Source organism: Rhinolophus sinicus, chromosome 5 (genome assembly GCF_057876585.1).
Source record: "Rhinolophus sinicus isolate RSI-liver-muscle chromosome 5, RSI-T2T, whole genome shotgun sequence".
Taxonomy (NCBI): Eukaryota; Metazoa; Chordata; class Mammalia; order Chiroptera; family Rhinolophidae; genus Rhinolophus; species Rhinolophus sinicus.
In genome coordinates this window covers 42,616,767-42,640,118 of record NC_142505.1, presented here as the reverse complement: position 1 = coordinate 42,640,118, position 23,352 = coordinate 42,616,767, and the positions used below count along the sequence as shown (strand labels likewise).

The 23,352-nt window shown below is 47.1% G+C and overlaps 1 protein-coding gene across 3 annotated transcripts in view; it reads left to right on the top strand.

Annotated features, from left to right (window-relative positions):
• Positions 1-23,151, top strand: part of SLC6A11 (solute carrier family 6 member 11) — a 126,545-nt gene extending 103,394 nt beyond the window's left edge. The window contains exons 9-15 of one of the 3 annotated variants that reach the window (XM_019732652.3): positions 8,432-8,544; positions 11,729-11,866; positions 14,694-14,796; positions 15,630-15,730; positions 16,483-16,653; positions 20,699-20,894; positions 22,718-23,151. In XM_019732652.3, the coding sequence (XP_019588211.1) occupies positions 8,432-8,544; positions 11,729-11,866; positions 14,694-14,796; positions 15,630-15,730; positions 16,483-16,653; positions 20,699-20,851 (779 nt within the window). In that variant the 3' untranslated portion in view covers positions 20,852-20,894; positions 22,718-23,151. Of the gene's footprint in view, positions 1-8,431; positions 8,545-11,728; positions 11,867-14,693; positions 14,797-15,629; positions 15,731-16,482; positions 16,654-20,698 lie in introns of all 3 variants that reach the window. The other 2 variants (XM_019732651.3, XM_074312988.2) reach the window with 2 other exon arrangements.
• The last annotated feature ends 201 nt before the right edge of the window (positions 23,152-23,352 follow it).

Genomic DNA, 23,352 nt, shown 5'->3' with positions numbered 1-23,352 from the left:
TTATAAATTTCACATTGAAAGCATATTTATTGTAGAAAAATGTGGAAATATTGACAAAGGGAAAGTCTCCAATCCAAATCCAACAGCACTTTGCAGTTTTTCTGCCAGGATTTTCCATGCATATATAGCTCTATTTGTGTAGATGGAAACTGGAACAAATTATCCTTGCTATTCTGTAGGCTGCATTTTTCCATTCGCAATAAAGCATAAGGAGCTTTCTGCCTCAGCAAACAGAGATCTCATCATGAGTTGTAATGGCTGTGTGGTACTTCAGATGGGTGTACCGTAATTGATTTACTCTGTCCCACTTGTCAGGCCCTAGGGTGATGGTTTTCTAAATGCTACCCCACAAAGTCCTCACAGCACCCCTGTGAGGTGCTCGGTGGGGCCTCCACTCGTGGCCATGCAGAATGTGCCCTGCACAACTCCAGGGGACACTAGTTCCGGGCTTCGTTGTGCCCACTACACATGAGGGTCCTGTAGCTTACAGCACGAAGCGGTTCGCCCAAGGTCCCACAGCCCATAGGTGGTACAGCCTGGCTCTGGCCTCTTGTGCCTCACCTACCTGTTGCTCCTGGTGCCCAGCAGGTAAGGCTCCTCTATGGAGGTGTGGATCAGACCAATATCCTCCTTAGGAGCCCCTGCCACCTGGAGAAATTGCAAGTTGCAAGGGATGTATAGCCACCTCATCTTGCTCAGAAGGACCAGGGCTCTTTCTGAGACATGATTTCTGGAAAATACCTAATTAGATGGCAGAACACCTACAGACTAAGCCAGGAATATAGCACGTGTTTCTTGCAGGGTTCAGATTTTGTCCTGCTAGGAGCCCCGCATCCCAGATTTGCTAATCTTACCCACATGTCCCTCAGTCTGTTTCTCTGATACCTTTCCAGTCAGGGTGCCAGCTCCTGGAGGTCGACATTGTAGACAGCTTATAGTTGGGTCTTGCTTTTTTATTCAGTCTGATCATCTGTCTTTTAATGAGAGCATTTGGTCTATTTGCATCTTGTGATTATTGATATGGTTAGGTCCTAAAGTCTGTTTCCAGGCAGAAAGTGTCAGAACGATCATTAGAACTGGAAAGTATCATATGCGTGGTGGCAGTGTAAAGCGACATGTTAGTAACTCTAGGTAGATGTTGATGAGTTACAGATGCATGTTGTTGGCCCCACTGCTTAATAATAAAAATAATAAAAAGAAATAGAGCTACAAAGCATATGGATGAAATACAAATGAATATTTAAAAATACTGATTATCCCAAAAGAGGGCAAGAGAGTAAAGAAACAAACAAAGGCCCCCAAAAAACCCAGAAGGGAGACAAAACAAATAAGAAATGGTAGACTTATACCCAACTATATCAATAATTATAGTAAATGCAAATGGACCAAATACTCCAATTAAAAGGCAGAGATGAGTAAAAAAAGCAAGACTCAACTATAAGCTGTCTAAAAGAGACACACTTTAAATTTAAAAACACAGATAAAGTGTAAAAAAATAGGAAAATGTGTACTATGCAGACACAAGAATAAGGAAACTGGCTTCACTATATGAGTCTTAGAGTAGACTTCAAGTTAAAGAGTGTTTACTAGAGATAAAAAGGGACACTTCATAACGTTTATAAACGGGGCAATCCTCTTTTAAGGTTTTTATTAGGTACAAACACTTTACGGATTGTATGAAACATACAATCCGTAAAGTGTTTGTACCTAATAACAGAGATTTAAAATATATGAAGCAAAAGCTGACAGACTAAAAGGGAAAACAGACAAACCCACAATCATAGTTGGAGGTTTTAACACCCCTGTTTCACTAATGGTAGAACAACTACAGGCATATGTACCTTGGCGATATTGCAAATTCAGTTCCAGACAGCTGCAATAAAGCGAGTACATGTATGCCTCAAAGATATTGTGTGTTTGGTTCCAGACCACTGTAATAAAGCAAGTATTGCAATAAAGTGAGTCACAATCATTTTGCTGGTGGAGGGTCTTGCCTTCAGTTTCTGAAAGACACAATACCTGTAAAGTGCAATAAAGCAAAGCACAATAAAACGAGGTATGCTTGTATATAAAAAGTCAATAAAGATAGAAATATCTGAATACTATCAACCAAGTTGACTTAATTGACATTTATAAAACACTGCACCCAACAACGGCAGAGTACAATTATTTTTAAATGCATATGAAATACTCACCAAGATAGAACATAAACTGGACCATAAAATAAGTCTCAGTAAACTTCAAAAGATTGAAATCTTATGCGGTATAATCTCAGACTACCACTGAATTAAATTAGAAATCCATAATGAAAAGGTATCTAGAAAATCCCCAGGTATATGTAAATTAGCAAGACACTTCTAAATATCCCATGGGTCAAAGAAGAAATGTTTCTAACTGAATGGTAATGAAAACACAACATATCAAAAACAGGGGATGCAGTTAAAGTGCTTACAGGAAAATTTATAATTTTAAATACCTAATTAAAAAAAGTGTTTAAAGTAAAAATTTTAAGTTTCTATCTGAAGAAGCTAAAAGTCAAAGTAGAAATTAAACCCAAAGTAAGTCAAAGCAAAGAAATAATAAAGGTAAGACATACAAGCAATAGAGAAAATGTTCAAAAATTTGATATTAGAAAAGATAACAAAATTTGTGACCCTCCTAGCAAAACGAATTAAGAAAGAAAGAGAGAAAACACAGATTACTAATATCAGGAATGAAAGAGGAGAGATGGCTACAGATCTTACAAACATTAGAAATGAGAATAAGGGAATATTATGAACAACTTCAAGCTAATGTATTTGAAAATGTAGATTAAATGGACAAATTTCTTTAACAATATAATTTATTTAAACTGACTCAAGAAGAAATAGAAAAACTAAGTACTATATATTTTAAAGAAATTGAATCCCTCATCAAAAACCTTTCTGCCAAGAAAACTTCGGACTCTGGTGGTTTCAATGGTAAATTCTATCAAACATCCAAGAAAGCAATATCAATCTTACACAGTCTTCTAAAAATTAGAAGAGTAACAATTCTTAGTATCTGAGGACAATGAATGACAGCTATATAGCTACTTATATCCCAAATTATTTTCCCCAAACAACAAGAAAGAAAAGCCATGCCTCCTGTGTATCGTAAAGACAGAAAACGTTGAAGCTGCAGATAACTGTCACAAAAAGAAAAATCACCAATCCCAGCGCACAATCTCTCCCTCTGCCACCCACCCCTTCACAGCTGCAAGGCTTTGTGGTGAGCAAAGGCAAACTGAGAAAAACTGTGGGGGAGACAGAAGACAGGCTGATGGAGGGACCTCAGAGTGATTTGGAGCAATTGCTAGAAAGATTAAATACACTCTAAATCTGAAAGTACTGGAAAGGATCCAGACAGATCCCTTAGCAGGGACTACAGAGGAGGGAATCAAAGTATATGTGATTTAAAGGGGCCTGGGCCATTTAAAGGGACAGGCACAGCTTTAAGAAACAAAGCTTCTGGGGGAGAAAACAGGCAAAAAGAAAGGGAGAAGCACTCTTTGACATCTAGATGGTGAAGGGAAAACCAAGAAAATGAGATAAAATGTAAAGTCCTGCAAAATAAAGGAGAACCATAAACTCTGGGTGTGGGAAGGGGGAGCTCAACCTTCCCCCACCATCAAAACAAAACCCTGCTTAAGTACCTGGACTTTGCTATACTGACAGAAGAGGGCACTGTTAAGCTAGGAATGTTAAAATACCCATGAATATGAACATGAACTTGAACTTGAACATGAACATGAACACAAACATGAGAAAAGTCAAGCCATACAGAGCTACTACAGAAAATCAGGCATAGAAATTTCCCACATATCAATGAAGACCCATGCTCCCTCTCTGAAAACCAACCATAAAGTAGAAGAAACTGTTAAGTCAACACTCCAAAGAGAATTAAATATACTAAAAAAAGCACCTGAGGATGTGAAAAAACACATTCAACCAAATATTCAAAAACTAACAAATGGGAAGAGGAGAAGAGAAATAAATGAAAAGATCTAACGAAAAAAAAAATCAGGAGATCATCTCTATAGATGTTGAAAAAGCCTTTGATACAATTTAACACCCATTCATGATTTTTTAAAATCAAGAAAATAGAAATTTAGGGGTATTATTTTATTTTTCAGCTTTATTAAGGTATAATTGACAAATAAGATTGTAAGATATTTTAGATGTTCATCACCTCATATATTTGTCTTTTGGAGGTAGTGTGAACACTTAAGTTCTACTCTCTTAACAAATTTCAATTATACAATACAGTGTTAAGAATTATAGTTACCATGTTATACATTAGATCCTCAGACCTTGACCATCTGATAGATGAAAGTTTATACCCTTCTACCAACCTCTCTCTATTTTCCCCATCCCCTAGCCACCACTTTTCTACTTTCTGTTTCTATAAGTTTGATTTTTTTTTCCCTTTAGATTCCATAAATAAGTAAGAGTACTATGCAGTATGTCTTTGTCTGGCTTCACTTAGCATAGTGCCCTCAAGCTCCCTCCATGTTGTTGGAAATGGCAAGATCTCCTTTCTCATGACTGAATAAGAGTCAATTGCACATACACACCACGTCTTCTTTATCCATTCATCCGTTGATGAACACTTACGTTGTTTTCATGTCTTGGCTAATATGAGTAATTGTTTTTACTAACTATTGTGAATAGTTATTTAAATTATAACTGTGCGTATGTATAAAAGTCTAAAAAGCAAATATCTATAGTATCCTACCCATCATGTAAGAAAGAAGGGGATATAAGAAAATATGTCTACTCATTTGTGCAAAAGAAATACAGAAAGATTAAACTAGAAACTAAAGAAAATGGTTACCTCCAGGGAGTGAGTGGAAAAGGGGTAGAAAGAAGGGAGGAATTAGGAATAAGGTATAAGGTTGAGAAGGAAGCAACAGTCCTCTGAGTGTGTCTTTTTTTTATTAGCTCTGACTCTTAGAACCAGGGTAATGTGTCACGTGCCACCCAAAATACATAGTTACTTTTCGTGGGTGGGAACCCAAGGGACTACAAACAGTAACAGATGAACTTGACTGCATTACAAATGAATAACGTAACCACACCTAAGGGAATGGGGGGAGAAAAGAATTAACCTAAGTAAATTTCAGGGAAACAGTATTTTCGCTGGGTATTATAAGGCTGAAAACAAAAATAACTGTACGGCATCCTTGTTAGGAGGACAGGGGTGTGTGTTAGTGATTCTGCACCTGTTGTTTGTGTATGTTAGGACTGAACAAACCAGTCAATATAGATAGTTAGAGATAGGTTTTCCACTGTTTGAGAAAGAAGTTACAAATAAGGAAAGTGGAGCAGCTGGAAGTAACTATGTTAGAATTGGAGGTATCAGCATGGACTCACGGTTTTAATATATATACAAATACTAGGTTGGTGCAAAAGTAATTGCAGTTTTTGCAATTATTTGTAACCTTTTAAACCGCAATTACTTTTGCACCAACATAATATATACAGAAATGTGTGTGTGTGTGTGTGTGTGTGTGTGTGTGTGTGTGTGCAGGTAGATATACATACATACATTTCCTACTTTTGTGTGCTTACAGGGTCTGTGAGCAATGACATTCCACGAGCAATGAGCATATGCATACTTAGTGGCCAGATCTTGGATTCTAAACACCCTTCTCCAATAAAAATAACCTTGGAGAAGCAGTTGATTTGAGTGCTGGGGCAGGGCAAGATGAAGCTAGAATATTCTGTAGTGTCAGAAAATAAGGACATGTTCAGAAAAAGGATGGAGGCATGTCCAAAGGACCAGGAATCAACCTAAAGAAGCTCCCAACAGGAAACCTGGAACAATTAGAACAGATAGCAAGATGAATGACAGTATTGGATTATGGCACACAGAATAAATTAAATATCCATGAGTCCATACCGAAATAAAGACTGAATAAGTATATAAATAAATGGCTCTGAAGGGACAGCTCTTTCTTACAGAGGACTCTAATTAATAAATACAGAAGGAATGAAGAAAATGCAACCCCATTAGGCAAGCACCGCAGGAATAGTTGTCGCAGGCAAGATCCACCCATGGCTGCTAAAAGCAACAGGTAAAAGTTTGGCTTGAAACAGAATATTTTCAGAATCTCAAAATATCCCCCTCAAGATAGTTACCCATTATAAAGGGAAAAACAGTGGAGAAAACTGGCAGGTACCAACTTAACCAGGTGATCAAGGTAAACAGTGATAAGGTTTACCTGACAGGTACCTGCTAATATGGTGATACACTGAGAAGGACACAGCATCATTTCTATGCTTTTCTTGCCCCTCCCCCCCAAAATTACATAACCTCTATTTAATCATGAGAAAACATCAGACAAACCCACATTGAGGAACATTCTGTAAAATAGTGACCAGTACCCATCAAAACTGTCAAGGTCGTGAAAGAAAAGGCTGAGGAGCTGTCACAGACTGGAGGACACTACAGAGCTGCAACCATGACGTGCAATGTGGAATCGTGGATTGGATAGTGGAACAGAAAATAAGGATGTAAGGAGAAACGGTTAGAATATGAATAAGGTCTATAGCTTAATTAACAGTATTGTACCAATGTTAATTTCCTATTAAATATTGAATGCTTTCTCCTAAAACCAGAAACAAAACAAGCATATATGCTGTCTCCTGTTACATATAATACTGGATATACTAGAGAGTGCAATAAGGCAAGAAAAATAAAAAGCATTAAGATTAGAAAGGAAGAATAAAAACTGTCTTTATTCATAAACATAATCAACCACATAGAAAATCAATCCAAAGAAACATACAGAAAAAATTAATAATTGAACTTAGTAAGGTAACAGGGTGAAAGGACAACAAACAAACAATTGGAAATTTTTTTACTTATGCTCTTCACAAAACACAAGAAAATGAAAAGGCAAGCCACAGAGCGGGAGAATATATTCATTAACACTTCTCTGATAAAGGATTTATAACTCAAATATACAGAATTCTCACAATTCAATAAAAGGAGACATCCCAATAAAAAAAAATGGGCAAAGATTCAAAAGTCCCTTCACAAAAGAAGATATGTGAATGGACAATAAAAATATATGAAGACATTTCACCCCGTGAGTCATCAAGGAAATACAGAATAAAACTATAATGATATATAACACTTCACACCTGCTTTAATGACTAAATTTAAAAGCCTGACAATATCAAGTGTTGACAAGGATGTGGAGCCACTGGAACTCAAACATTGCTGGTAGGAATGTAACATGGCACTGCTACTTTGAAAATCAGTTGGCATTTCTTAGAAAATTAAACATACGATTGCCATAAAACCCAGCAATTCCACTCCTAGGTAAGATGAGCAAAGATACTCTAAGGTGAAAAAACAAAAAAAACCCAGATCAAGGACAGAGACAGGGAATGGAGGTCGAGAGATTGTAGAAGAGCCCGGGTGGGGGTGGGAGGGTGGGGGGACGTAATGGGAATGTTCTCCGTTGTGATCGCAGTGTGGCCATCTGGGTGTCTACTCTTTTCAAAACTCATTGTACCGTGCACTTCAAATGAGTGCTTCTTGTAGGTTAATTATTCTTTAATAAGGCTGCTTATAGGGTAAAACAAAAACAAATCAGAGCTAGTGTTTATTTAGCATGTAGCTTTTTAAGTGCTTTCTCCATAGTTTACATCATCTCACTGACCTCAAAACTACCTTATTAGGTGGGACTTTGTAGCCTCATTTTTTTGTCAGCTGAGGTGCAGCTGACAGTAAAGAACAAGGATTTGAACCCAAGCCGTCAGGCTGCCATGTCTGTGCCCTTGACTGATGTGCTGCGGGGCTGGAACATTAGGCAGCTCTCCCCTGACATTAATAAAGCTCGACCTGAGGACATGCTAACCCAGCTCTCTAGGTGGAGAAGCCAAAAGGAGTGAGTGTGGAACTGGGAAGTGAAGGAAGGAACCCAAAGACAGAGGCAGCCTGGGTGGAACAGCGTTCGTCCAGGCCTGGACTGCAAACTACCTACATTGGAATCGTCGTGTGCCTGGTCCCGGCCTCACCACAGACTGCCTGAAATCAGCATTTCTGGTCTGGGCCTGAGAACATGCATTTTAATAACCCCCACCCCCACCCCAGTGAGAACAGCAGAGACAGGTCTGTGCAGAGGGAGGTCTGTGTGTCAGACCAACCTGAGTTTTAATCCTGACTTTTCCAGACCCTGGCTTACCTCTCTCTGCCTCTGCTTGCTCATCTACAGAATGGCCGTCATCACAGTATTAGTCGCATTACATAGGGTGGCTGGGAGATTTCAGTGATTTGCGTGAGAATTAGGCACCGCACCTGGCACAAAGAAAGCCCTCCAATAAATGATGGATTCCAGTAGCAGTTGAATGAGGGGTGCACTGCACCCAGCACCTTTCTCTCCCTCTTTCCTCTCCAGGCCCTGGGCTGGCCTTCATCGCTTACCCCAAGGCTGTCACCATGATGCCTCTCTCCCCGCTGTGGGCCACCTTGTTCTTCATGATGCTCATCTTCCTGGGCCTGGACAGCCAGGTAAGGAGCTGGTGGCAGGGGGAGCCCAGGCTGGGAGGCCATGGAGGCCAGATGCTGCTCTTTGGAGTGGCTCTGCAGTCTAGCTGCCACCTCCTGGCCCTGGCCATCAGAGCCCTGCCCACTGTCCTGACCCTGCTTTCCTGCCAAGCACACCCTCCCATCCCCAGGTGGTCTCCACAATCACTCCCAAACTCTGCTCTAGTCCCTCCAGGTCTTCCTAAACACTGTTTTCTTTACCTGGAATTCCCAACTCCCAATTCAAGTTTTAAGTTTTTAAAACACTGCTACAGACTTCCATTCTGGTAAACGACTTCTACCCAACAGCACTGCCTAGCGGAGAGTGGGCTATGGTTAGTGGTCTCTGAGGGCCCCACTAGCATGTGTCCCTGTCTTAACCAAATCCTGGAAGACACAGAGATATACCGTGTTTCCCCGAAAATAAGACCTAGCCGGACCATCAGCTCTAATGCGTCTTTTGGAGCAAAAATTAATATAAGACCCAGGTCTAATATATAATGTAATATATAATATGATATAATATGATATAGTATGATACAGTATGATATAGTATGATACAATATGATACGGTATGATATGGTATGATATGATATGATACCAGGTCTTATATAAGACCGGGTCTTATACTAATTTTTGCTCCAAAAGATGCATTAGAGCTGATGGTCCAGCCATGTCTTATTTTTGGGGAAACCCGATAGAAAAGCACCTTTTTCTTTCTTCCTCTGTCTCTGTGTTGGGGCCACCATGACATGCCCCAGGCAGCCACATGGGTCCTCGATACCAGCACCACCGCCCGCTCCCGCCACATCCCGCTCGCCTGCCCCTGTTCTCAGTTGCCTGTAAGGCTGTCTGAGACCCACCTTCCACTTGGCAGCCTGCCTTCCTCAGTGAAGGGTGTATCGTTAGCACTAGCAGTTTCCCCTTTACACAAATGCATGCACTTACATCCTTTCACAGTGTAAAACTCACCCTGCCTACCCTCCCAGTCGTCTCCCTGGTTTTCCAGCCAGAATCCCGTGCCCTCCAGTCACTCTTCAGTCCCAGAAACCTGCCCTTTGTCCTGCTGCGCCATGGCAGCTGGCTCCCCTAAGAGCCCCCGAGAATGTCCTTCAGCCAAAGCCTGTGGCTCTGCTCTCAGACTGCAGTCTATTGGCAAGAGGCTGCCCCCAGCCCGTGACCTGTGTGAGTCACTTAGCACCAAGCCCCATGGCCCATGTGTCTGTCAATCCAGCCCAGTCCAATTTCTTCCCCTGAATGGCTTCTCAGAAACTGCTCAGCAGAGTTGCTTAGCACCAGGTGTTTCTGCTGATAATCTTCCCTTCCATTGTGGCTGATAATCTTCCTCTCCTTTGTTGTGGCGGAGGCCTAGGGAGGGGTGTCTGCTGTGTGTGACAGTGACGGCTGGCCTGGGTAGCGGGAGGTGGGGATGGGGCTTCAGCACTGCAAGTCACTGGGCTGAACCAGGCCAGCATTTGGGCTGAGGTGCTCGGTTTGCAAGGGGGGGTCAGGGGCTGGGCCTGGAGGGGGCTGGCTGCTCTGCTTACCCCCACACTTGCTTTGTGCCTGGACTACGTCCCCAGCTCTTTGTCATGGTAACTACACAGGCTGGGGGCCCTTTTTGTTATCCTCATTTTACAGATGAAGAAACTGAGGCTCAGAGGTGCTGAGTCACTGGCAGGGACATACACCCAGGTCTGTGTGCCTCTTCCTGCACGTGCTCTGATGTCTCTTGATGAGCACAGTGAGCCTTGCCGAAGAGGCAGGGCAGCCTGGCGGCTAGGAGCCTGGGCTTGGAGTCAGGTAGGGCTGGATTTGAGGCCCAGCCCCATGACTCTTGCCAGCTGTGTGACTCTGGGCTAGTCACTTCCCCTCTCTGTGCTATAGTCCCATTGCATAATTAGGAGGGCAATACCTTTCCTGAGGAGGTAGAATAAGTCAGAAAGGATTTGGGGCCAATACATGGCTCCAGGGATAGGGAGTGCCCCACATGCTGACCAGCAAAACAATCCTGTACTCTTCTCTCCCTCCCTCTGAGCAACGCAGCCAGATGCTTAAAGCCCAGCCTCTAGAACAAGATTGCCTGGTTCAAACCCAGGCTCTATCACGTAATACCTCTATGACCTTGGCAAGTGGCTTCTGTGCCTTCAGTTACAAAGCAGGGATAATATTACAGAAGTACTTACCACACAGAGAGTAAGTAAATTAACATCTGTTAACTGCTTCAAACAGAGCCTGTGTGTTTGCCATTGTTATTATTACTAATCAAACATTTTTTGAGGCTCTCCTCTGTGCCACTGGAAATGAGTGTAAGGAGATAGATATAAGCAAGCACAAGCCCCACAGGGTAAGGGGTTTGGCCTGGTCTGAGGAGAGGGAAGGCCTGCTCTGCCCGAGGAGGGACAGAGAGGAGGGTCAGGGAAAAGCAAGTGCAGGATGGTTAGTGCGTTGGGATATTGGGGCTGGGTGGGTACAAATGGACAGGAGACCGCATGCCGGGCCCTGTCTCAGCATGGCGGGGTCCAGATGCTTAGTGGCTCCAGCTCTGCCATCTAAGCCTGCACCATCTGCCCAGGGCCCCGAGAGGCATGCAGTGGCCACACAGGAGCTGGGTGCTGGCTCACCTCTGCTTGCCTCCACCCAGGAGAGCAAAGGGCCCCAGAAGCATAGGCTGGTGATCCGTCACAGTCCTGGAGAAGGAACAAATCAAGTCTTGCTTGTGAGATTGACCAGAGCCTGCCGCCCACAGAGCATTCAGCACTCAGGACTCCTGTGTGGCCTCCCAGGCAGGGGCTGCATCTCATTTCAGCCGTTGACCCCAGGACAGCACGTAGGCTTGTGATTGGCAGCATGGGGAAGAAGCAGTATCAGCTTTAGAGTCCAGGGACTCCAGTTCAGGTCCTGACCCGCTTCCTTGCTGAGTGACCATGGGCAGGTTACTGCCCCTCTCTGAGCCTCAGTGTCCTCATCTGTTCAATGGGCTGGAGCTCTGTAAGTGCTGGGATTCTTGCTGTTACTCTCGAACTCTCCATCAGTGAGTGAGTGTGGGAATGAAGATAAGCCTAGTGGGAAGGAAGCCCAGGGTGTAGGCCGGCTGTGCTCGCCAGAGCCAGGACCACGAAGACGGCCTTTCTCTTGAGCTTCACACCATCATGTCTGCCCTGTGCAGTTTGTGTGTGTGGAAAGCCTCGTGACCGCTGTGGTGGACATGTACCCCAAGGTCTTCCGGAGGGGCTATCGGCGGGAGCTGCTCATCCTGGCCCTGTCGGTCGTCTCTTATTTTCTGGGCCTTGTGATGTTAACAGAGGTGAGTCACGTGCTCAGAGGGAGCGAGGGGAGCAGCACAGCACAAGGAGGGCGTGCCTGGGCATAGGGTTGGGCGGGCTGGTGTCATATCCCAGCTCTGACATGGACTTGCTGTGTGACCTTGGCCACGCCTAGTACCTTCTCTATGACTCCGTTTTTTCATCTTCCCAATGGGGTGTTGTGAGAACCACGTGAACGTTTTCACTTGTCATTAAGCCCTTAGCACAATGTCTTGCATGTGTAAGTGCTCAGCTAAAGGTTGCCGCTCTCATTGCCAGAGAGGAATAAAGCTCACGGAGGGAAACGCTGGGTTTATCTGGTATTCTGGATGCCTGGACCACCCCTCACACTAACTTCGGGGTGAAGAGAACAGTGTCACCTATGGGCATCTTCTAGTTGCATTTATTGGCCTAAAGTTTGAGCAGGCTTTTCTGGAGCCTCACTGAGAATAGACACACATGATGATATTTGGCACCTTCAGGCGCTTGTGTGTTCTAGCTCCAGCCCCTGCTGGACCTGTGGGTGAGGAGGGGTGTGTCATGACCACGTATTCTGACTGCTTCATAAAATCATGTTTCTCGCCCCCTCCTGGCAGACATCCTGTCTAATACTTTCTAAAGTACCTTGGGAAGGTGACATCTTAGATATCTGTCTCCTTGTACTCAAAAAATTAATTTAAAAAGCAACAAACAAAAGAAACTCAACTGTTGCCCAAAGACAAGAAGAGGTTTATACGAAACATGGACAGAAATTAGGGAGCTCCGATCAGTCAGAGCAGCTGCCGTGATACTGAGGTCAGCCCGTTGAACCTCCTCGTCCTCTACTTCTCAGCCGAATGCCGCTGCCTCCTGGAAGCCCCCTCTGCTTTCCTTCCCCACCACACTTTGTTCCAAGCTCAGCCCAGCCCCCCTCCCACTGTTACAATGACCCATCTGCTCACCTGTCTCCTTCACCGGACCCTGAGGTCCACAGAGAGGCCTTGCTTGGCTCTGTGCCCTTGAGGCCTGGCACAGGGTGGGCACCTGGTGCATGGTGGCTGGTGTTATTACATCCCTAGTCATTGTCACATTAATGGGAGTGATAATCAGCATTCGAGTAAATGAATGGTGTGGCACTTCCAGTTTCCACCTTGCCTCTCCCCAGGCAGGAAAACCAGGGCTGCAGTGAGCAGGGCCTCATTAAGTGCTGGTTAATTATGCAAAGTAGAGTCTTTTGTTACACAGAAATTGGAGGGTTAACCTGATGTGTTAAAGAGGCTGACAGGGACAGAGCTACCAGAGCAGGCCTTGGCATGGGCAGGTCTGGCTTGGAGGAGGCAGATGGAAGGCCCTAATGCACCTCCTGCCCCGGCGCCGCCAGCTCACAGTGCCTTCATGCCCACCCTCCACCTGAGGCCTCAGGGCTGCCCAAGGGTGCCTGCCAGCCCCCAGGGCCCAGCAGGGAGCCAACACTGGCTGCCTGAGACTGTGAACCAGCCGCCCCCCACTGGGCTTCACATGCCAACCTTCTGCCTTCACGGAGGAATATCTGTGAGTGATCACACAGGGAAAGTTCAAATTGCCAAATGGGCCGTGCCGGCCTCGGCCTCCATAGTAATTGCTGGCAGGATCTTCTCTGTCATTTAAAGACATTTAAATAGACATTTAAAGCTCAGCTCTAGGGAAAAATAGGCCGAGAATTTCTTATGTTCCCCTGAAGCAGTGTGGTGGGCGGTTAAGAGCATGGGCTTTGCAGCCAAGGCCACCTGGGTTCAGTCCTCAGCCCCGTGACTGGCTGGCTAGATAACTCTCAGCAAACGTTCTCACTGCTCTGTGCCTTGGTTTCCCCATATGAACATGACATTGGGGATAACAGTGCCTGCCTTGTAAATGGACAGCTGAGTCACACCTTCTGGGCCTTCCACTGAACTTAATCACAACAGATTTGCATATTACGAAGCTAGCCCACATCATTCCTGCCTCCCATAGATATTGACTGCACACCTGGGCCAAAACAGGGACACAGCTGTGGACACACTCAGAGTCCCTCCCCCACGGTCTCTCCATACAATTATGTTTGCACTTAGCAGGGACCTACTGCAAGCCAGGCCCTGCAATGAAGGCCAGAGACATAAAGAGAAACAGTGTGTGGGCCTTCCCAGAAGGAACTCAGCACTAACTGAGCAGCTGAGAGGGGAATACTTTTTTTAAATTGTGAGTTTATAAATCATGCTGTGGAGGCCCAAAAAAAGAATGAGGCTGTCAGGGAGGGCTTCTTGGAGGAGGTGGCATTTGAGCTGAGCTTTGAAGGAACCTAAAGTGAAAAGGGAACAGCATATGAGAAGGGGAGATGTGGCCAAGTGAGGAGGGCGGTGCCAACTGGCAGGCCAAAGGAAGCCAACGGGTAATTTTAAACTGCAGAGTTACATGGTTGGATTTGCCCATTAGAAAGGTCCCTGTAAAAGCTGGTGTGCAAAAGGATTGGCGAGGGCAAGGCTAGAGGCAGGGAGACCAGTGGGGAGGCTGGTAGAGCCATCAAGGATAAGTGCTGAGGCTGGCTGCCCAAACCTCCAGCCTCTGGTTTTCTGTGTTATTTCTGGCATTGGGGAACAACGTAGACCAGCCCAATCCCAGCAACCTCCAGAGGATGGTGTCTTAGGGGCTCCCAGGTGCAGAGGGTACAATGTTCTAGGGACTAGGGAGAAGCAGTCTGCCCTGGTGGGTGAGAATCCTGCCTGATGGCAGGCACAGGGCAGAGAAGAGGGTGCTTTCTGAGGCCAGCTGGCTAACCCTGCTCCCTCATGTGTCTGTCCATCCCTCTGCCCCTCTGTCTGTGCTCCTGCCCCACAGGGTGGCATGTACATCTTCCAGCTCTTTGACTCCTACGCTGCCAGTGGGATGTGCCTTCTCTTTGTGGCCATCTTTGAGTGCGTCTGCATCGGCTGGGTATATGGTGAGTAGAGGCTCAGCCCACCCAGACTGCAGTGGCCTGCATCGGTGCCCAGGACACGGGTGCCCGGGCAGAGGTGAACTCGGGTTCTCTGTAGCCTGTCTCAGTCTGTGTCAACCTTGTCCTCCTTCCCCCCAGGGAATCCTTGGCCCGTCCCACTTGTTGGGAGACCTCCCTGCTTTTGTACCCCATAGCACAGGGAGGGGTTTCAGGCTTAGGGACCGTGACCTGGGGCAAGCCTTTCTGCCTCTGAGACTCAATTTTTCCATCTGCAAAATGGAATCATCATCACCCTGTCTCCAAGTAGGAGCTAATGCAGGCAAAGCCGCCAGTGCAGAGCCTGGCCCTCAGTCAACACCTCCCTGCCGATCCTCCTATTCCCCGATGGATCCAGTTGGATGAGGGTTGTTGTGTTCGATAATGATGTATGTTTCCCACTGTGAACTTGGCTCCAAAATAGACAACCCTGCAGACCACTCTGCTCGTTAGCAGCCCAGCCAGGCTCTGGCCTTCAGAGCCCTGATCCCTACCCGCATGCAAGTCAGCCAGCCCTTCGCCCTGCATCTCAAGGGACCACCTTCCACCTTTCTCCCACAAAACCCTCTCCATTTCCTGGGCCTCACTGCCTAAGGTCAGACCAGACTCCCTCCTCTTGCATGTATCCCAAACCCTCACATAGGTATAACATCTTGGTAGTGTGTTAAGCAGTAGTGCATAAGGTCCCTGCCACAATTTGTCTGTGTCTGGCTGGGGAAAGCAAACACTCCTCACCTTCCCTCTAAGTCTTGTACAAAATTCTCTGGGTTGTGTGTGCCTGTCTGTTTTATTCTGGACAGGAAGTAACCGCTTTTATGATAACATCGAAGACATGATTGGCTACCGGCCATTGTCACTCATTAAATGGTGCTGGAAGGTTGTGACCCCCGGGATCTGTGCGGTAAGGGCCCATCCACCCTCCCACTCTTCTACTTCAGAGCCCCAGGCCTGGCCAAGCTGGAACTGAGGAGGTAACGTCCTCTGTGCACGCAGAAAGTCCGAAGCACCCAACACCTTCCGAAGTTGGAGCTATAGGGACATTGTCCGGGCTTGGTGAGGGGGTGGTCCCCTGGGACCCCAGCTCTGCCACCAGCTTGCTGTGTGACCATAAATAAGTCACCTCCCTTCTCAGAGCATCAGATTCTATACCTGCAAACTGGGTGGCTGGGACCCGCCTCCATGGGGGCTGAGGATTGCATGAGAGACAATATTTGGCTTTGTTGTTAACTGTGAAAGCAACAGAACTGAGGGTCAAGTTGGGGCTCGCGCTTTGCCATCAGACCAGACCACAGAGAGAGAGGCCTTTGTGAGTGGATGTTTAACAGAAAAACAACCCACCACTCTTCACCCAGTTCTTGGCAGGGGAGTATCTAAAGGCATCTTCACAAACCACCATTGTTCTGAAAGGCAGCTTTGAAACCGGCCCTGAGAAGTAGCTGGGGAAAAATAAAAGTTCCTGGCTGGGCAGAGGCTGGGGACAGGCTCCTGGGGGGTGGGGAGGTCCCAGGCTCTGTGTGTCTGAGGCCAGTGGGATGGGCATCAAACTTGCTATGGACCAGGGCAGAGCCTTCTCTGAGGCTGTGGCTTGGGGTCGGCCCTCTGCCCTGCTGGCCGCCTGCGTCAGGCCCCAGAGACCTCTCCCTGTCTCCGCAGAGCATCTTCATCTTCTTCCTGGTGAAGTACAAGCCTCTCAAGTACAACAACGTCTACACTTACCCCGCCTGGGGCTACGGCATTGGCTGGCTCATGGCCCTGTCCTCCATGCTCTGCATCCCCCTCTGGATCTTCATCAAGGTGTGGCAGACAGAGGGGACACTGCCTGAGGTGAGACCGCAGGAAGGAAGGGTCAGCAAGGGTGGCGCCAAAGGGCCTGAGGTGCAGGGCGGGGCTTGGCTCTCTGTCGGGTAGGCTGATGACCAGGGTTGAGTCCATTGGCACCTCTCTGGGTCTCAGCTTCCTCCTCTGGGCAGTGGGTGTGATGAGAACAGGCTCCCACATGTCTCTCAGGGAAGCCGCAGCCAGCTCTTCCCTGGCAGGTGTACATCATGACTACTATGTGGAGGCATCTCTACGAGTCCTCAGGGTCGAGCCTGTTTCTCTGAGCTCAGCCTCAGTTTCCGCATCTGTAAAATGGGAAGCACAGCAGTCCCTAACTTACAGAGGTTTTTTGTGAGGACTCATTCAGGGAGTTCATATAGGAAAAGCACTTAGACCAGGACCCGGAACAGAGACTGACCAAGTGTGAGCTCTTACTGCTCTGTTAATGCATTAAGGACCCCATTCCCAGGGCGAAGGGAGAAGATCTGACATTTGGGAACTGACACCTATCCCATGTTATCGTCACCCTGCTAGGCTCGTGACATGCTGTATCTCCTTTAGTACTCAGAACAAACCAGGATGTGGGCATCATTTTCTGCGTTTAATAGGCAGAGAAACTGAAGCTCAGAGAAATTGTCACTCAACCAAGAGTATGCATGACACTGCCAAAAATTAGCAAACCACATTTTTTTATTAAGATGTGATTGGCATACGTTGTAGTAGTTTCAGGTGTACAACATTGGATATCTGTATATATTGTGAAATGATCACCATAATACGTCTAGTTAACATCTGTCACCATACATAGTTACAGAATATTTTTTCTTGTGATGAGAACGTTTAAGATCCACTCTCTTATCAACTTTCAAATGTGCAATGCACTGTTATTAACTATAGTCACCGTGCTGTACATTACATCCCCAGGACTTATAACGGGAAGTTTGTATCTTTCGACCCCCTTCACCCATTTTTCTCACCCCCACCCCATCCATCCTCTATATCTGTAAGCTCAGTTGTTTTGTTTTGTTTAGATTCCACATAGAAGAGAAATCCTACGGTATTTGTCCTCCTCTGTCTGACTTATCTCACTTAGCACAATGCCCTCAAGGTCCATCCATGTCACAAATGGCAAGATTTCCTGTTTCATGGCTGTATAATATTCCTGTGTGTGTGTGTGTGTGTGTGTGTGTGTGTGTGTGTGTGTGTATTTTTTATCCATTAATCCACCATTGGACACTTACATTACACAGGTTACTTCCATATCTTGGATGTTGCAAACAATGGTGTGGTGAGCATAGGGATGCAGATATCTTTTCAACTTAATTTTTTTCTTTTATTCAGATTAATACCCAGAAGTAGAATTGCTGGATCATATGGTAGCTCCATTTTTAAATTTTTTTAGGAAACTCCATACTATTTTCCATAGTAGCAAACAAATTTTTAAAAACAATTTTATTGAAGTATGTTTTATATTTGATAAAATTCCCCCATTTGGGGTGTACAGTTTAATGATTTCTTTAGTAACTTTCTGTGCAGTACAATTCTCACCATCAATCCGTTTTAGAACATTTTTATCAGCCTAATAAGATCCCTCATACCCATTCACAGTTAACTCTGTTCCTGCCCCCGGATAACCAAGAATCTCCTTTCTGTCCCATGGATTTGCCTGTTCTGGACCATTCCTCTCAGTGGAATAATACAGTATGTGGTTTCTTGAGGGCAGACTGACTTACAACCCAAACCATCTTACTCCCGAGCACTCACTCTCTATTTACTCTCCTTTCCCACCTGCTGGCAGATCAGATGGTTTGAGTCAGTTTCTGTCTCATTTAGCCAACTGTTTGCAGTATGCCAGACGGTATTCTAAGCCGGTGACAAACACTGAGCCGTGTCATCCTCGCAGCAGTCCTGTGAGGTGGAGGCTTTTGTCCCCATTTCACAGATGAGGAAGCTGAAGCACAAAGAAGTGAAGCACCTGGCCCGAGGGCGCAGCTCTGAGTGGTGGAGCGGAGACCCTGGAGTCTGTGCTCTCATCCCCTGAGCTTCGTGGCCTCATTCCTCTGCTGGACTGGCCACACGACATTGTGGGGCCCTATCTCTGCCCCAGCGCCACACCCCAGGGATCTCAGGGGTTGACCTTGGTCTCCCAGGACAAGGTCAGAGGAATATGGGAGTGGGGATGTGTGCGCACACACCCGAATGCAATTGTCTGCTCTGAGCGGCTTCACTTAGCCTGCCTGCCCACCAAGCGGCCCGGGCTCCACAAAAAGCCATGCATCCAGCCAGAAGGAGCAAGGCTGCTTGTGCCCCCAGAGCAAGTCAGGCTCCTTTGGCTCCTGCAGGGAATGTAGGTCAAAGGCAGGCAGTTGATTCGAATTTGGAACTAAACATATCCAGAGGATAGTGGTCCTGCAGCCCTAACCCCTTGGCCATTGCAGGCCCGTGCCCAAATTTCCAGTGGCCTTTTGGTATTCAGAAATGCCCCCTGTCTCCTGACAAGTGCTCCAGAGATTCTCTCAGGCCTGGCATGGAGGGGAGGGAGGGAGAAATGAGAAGCTACTCTGCTGAGCTCCCTCCATCTCCCTAAGCTCACACAGCTGCCTGCACAGAGAGCAGGGCTTATTAAAGACAGCAAACTCTTTGGAGGTAGTCAGACCTGGTTTCCAGGCCTTTCTTACTGGGAGAACTTGCTAGTTCACCTTCCATTTCCAAAAGGTTCTGCCAACTGACAGGAAGGGTCTGGAAGGAAACATGGGGTTAATGGTACTTACCTCAGAGAATAGCTGTGAGGGTGGCTGTTCTATGCTGCTCTGGGGCCAGGTCAATTAATCTGAGCCTCCTGATAACCCTAGAAGGCAGGTACCATTGTTACCCCCCTTTGACACCTGAGGAAACTCAGGCACAGAGGTGAAGTTTCTTGCCCCAGTTAAGTGGTAGATCTGGGGTCACACCCAGGCACCAGGCTCCTGAGCCCGTACTCTTAACCCTGGACTGTGTCAAGAGCCCAGTGCCATGCCTGGCACACAGGATGTGTTCAGCACAGGTGAGTCTGCCTGTCAGTCTCACCTGGGCAAAATGGGGTCAGCCTCTTAGGCGTGGCAGGGTCTGAAAGAGAAGACAGAACCTTGATCATGAGAAATCAGCCACCCAAACATCTTCCCGGCCTTCCTGGGGAGAGGGTTTATGCTCAGAAAGGACCTCCCTAATCCTGGCCTGGTGTCTTCTCCCGAGGGAACCTGGAGTGTGGGACCCCAAGGCAGGGCTGTGCTGGGGAGTGAGTGTCAGGAGTCTGCCTGAGGTCTCTGCTTCCCTGCCAGTGCAGCGGGACGATAGCCATCCTATCCATGCCCGTCCCGGTGCCACCCACTTTGCACGGTGGTGCGAGGTGGTGGCTGTGAGTGTCGGCGTTAGTGATACTGTTTGCATCTTTGAGTTGCGGCCAGAGGAGCACATGGCACACAGCACGTGTTCCCCTGGGTGGTGGCAGCATGCAGATGTCCCTTTTGTGGGAAATTTTTTCATTTCTCTAGCAATCATTATACAAACAGCCCTAGAGGTGCCTCAGCTCACCCTCACAACAGCCCTTCCGGCAGGTACTATTAACCCATTTCACAGATGAGGAGAATACAGCTCACAGAGGTTAAGTGATTTACCTAACAGCTAGTGAGTGTCCACGCAGTGATTCAGACCCCAGCTGCTCTGTCTCTACCAGAGGGAAGGGATAAGACAGTAGGCCCTGATTACAGCTCTCTCCTCCTGGTCACCTGCAGTAGACCAGGAACAGTGAGCACTTCCACATCCCCTTACACCTTCCCAAATGCTAGGCGTGGGTATTTCCATTGTCCCCATTTTCCGTAGGTGGAAACTGAGACCCAGAGCTCAATGCATCATCTAGGACAGAGCTCTAAGTGGCAGAGCTGGGGCCTGGACCTTGGTCTGATGACTCCACGGTCCCACCATGTCCACGGGGAGGTTGGGAGCGGCCCAGGCGGGCCCCAGGATGCTGGCAGCCACTCTCAGACCGCTCTCCTCCTCCTCTCCAACCACCTAGAAATTCCGGAAGTTGATGATCCCCAGTGCTGATCTGAAAATGCGGGGCAAGCTTGGGGCAGGCCCACGGACGGTGACGGTTAATGACTGTGACGCCAAACTCAAGGGCGATGGGACCATTGCAGCCATCACAGAGAAGGAGACACACTTCTGAGCGTCCACCTGCCACCTCGGGTGCCTCTGCTTCCTTCTCCCCCGTGTGTATAAATGAATACCTGAAACACGTACTTTACCTAATGATAGAGTCTCGCTCATTTTGCACAGGACTTATTAACAAGTTAATTTTAAGGTGGCGGTGTACATTCTGGTTTAAAGTCACATTGCCCTCTTCACCCCCAATTAACATGTAAGTAACATTATGAAGAGATAATACTGTGCAGGGACTCGCAGAATCTTCTTGTGCTAGGATGGTTTTAACCATGTTTTCTAGGGGTTAGGGAGAAATGTATCATATGGTCAAACTTTTATACTCGGGCTGTGGGCAGGTGGGGTGGGAGCAATGGCTGTCCTCCTCTGTGAACCTTTTAGTCCATGTCCCATGTTTGTCCGTGATCATGGCAGCCAGCCCTCCTCCACACCACCCTGGAGGAGGTGGGGGGCTTTTCCTTCAAATCCTCCCTTCCCCATCCCCAACCTCTTAGCAGTGGGTTTGTAGACAGCAAAGCTGTCAGAGAAGAAAACGTCCCACCAGACTCAGAAAAGCTGGGTCACAAGTGCCCGTCTGCCCTGATCCCACTAAGTAACCTTGGCGACTCCCTTCCACTCCCTGGGCCTCAGTTTCCCCGTCTCCCAAATGGGCAGCGCTGGATCAGGTGACGTCAAGGTCCTTCCCGCACGTCTTGGGGTTCCTTATTGCATGCCTTGTTGCCTTGCAGACCTGCTGTGCATCTTGGATTCTTCGGAAGACTCGCAGGCAGGCATCCCTGCACCCACCCTCCACCTGCTTGTTTTAAACCAAGTTTGTCATGGAAATGATGTGGTGGTGATGTGTGTTTTCCCCAAGACTCTAGTTCGGCTTCTTTCACGAGTAGTCCGTTCTCTGCAGACCAGCCAGGTCCTGGCCCCCGTGACAGGCTGCTCTTGCTCTGTCTGCTCTCACCCTCAACTCTGCCTCTCCATCCTCTGTGGGGCTGGCTGCAGTTGCCTGGGCACTGGTTTCCAGGTTTAGGAAGCAGCCTCTATTCTGCTTGTGGTTATTTGTCCTGCCACTGTCCCAGCTGGGATCTGCATCCTAGGACCTTCTACCAGCCTCCCAGGGGCCTGGAGCCTGGTTTCATTCTCTGGCCCCTTCCTCATTCCCCTGCCACATCTTCTCCCACTGGCAGTCCAGGCCTTCCTCTCACCCCGGCCATCCTCATACCTCTCCGTTCCCTCCCCATCCCTCCTGTCACCAGAAGAACCTTGGAACCCCTGTGGAAGCTTCTTCTCTACCCTTTTTCTGGGAGCCACCCCACCTGCATCTCTTGCCAGGGTGCTGAAGAAGTGTCAGCGCTTCCTGGAGGGGAGACCAAGGCTCCTCGCCCCTTCTCCCTGCAAGCCCGGGGTCTGGGTGGGGGGAGGCTGGTGCTCCAGACCTCTCTGGCTGATCTCGTCCTTTAATTGGATTTGACATCAAGCCTCTGCCTTGGATTCTAGTTTTTTGGGGACAGCGAAGGTGCATTCTTTATCCTTTTTCCTTTATGTTCCCAATTTTATTTGGTGGAAATGCAAGCTTTCTCCAAACTGAAGCTATAGTTTCCTAATGAACCTGTGTGTTTGATTCACCCAAAAGTTCCCAAACTCCCAACTTCTCTGGTCCGAGCAGCCCTGTCTGGAACTCGAGGTTGTTGGAGGGAAGGCCAGCGTCCCCCAGGCAGGTCAAGATGCTTGGTCCTAGTCCCTCTTTTGCACACATAGCCCAGGCCTGCCTGGCCTCTCCCTGAGCTGATTGATCTGGTGGACCCAGGAAATGGACCCAGGAAGATTGGGGTTCGGCTGAGCCCCACCTTGTTTCCATCCTTATCTGCTCTTTTCCCAACAGGTCCTGGGGAGGGCGTCTCCCCACTGCTGCTGCTGCTATTGGTTCTCCCCCCACAGCTCTCACAGACGCACAGCCCTGCGGTCTCTCCTGGATGTACTGCATTGTACATACATGTGGCACTTAACATTTCACTCACTTAACACTACTAACGGGGCAGGGCGGAGGGAGGGCCTTTGTTCTTTGTTTTTTGTAATTTCCTACTAGTATTTGGGTAACTTTGGGGGGTGGGAAGGGAACTGTGGGGGTGGGGAAATGTCATTGTGACTTTTTTGATATTCATTAGAAACAATACATCCTTTCTGAGATATTTACAGTATTATTAAAAAATGAAAAAGGTTGTACTGTTTTGCACAATGAAAGTTTTTATTGGGTATTCAAAGGGCAAATGATTGTCTGCTGACTCATTTTTAAAAATTAAAGGAATGAACAAACTATATGTGGCTGTTCCCAGCAGAGTGGTGTTCGTTGGGTTTTTCTTCCTGTTTTATATTAGCTCCATGATATTCCTGCAAAAGCATCTGGTTCCATATTTGGAGATTGCAGTCTGAACTCGGGACTACAAATTAGAAACACTCGGGGCTATTTCAGGAGCCCACACTCCCTTTCATGTATTTGTCATGCATTGAGTGTCTGTT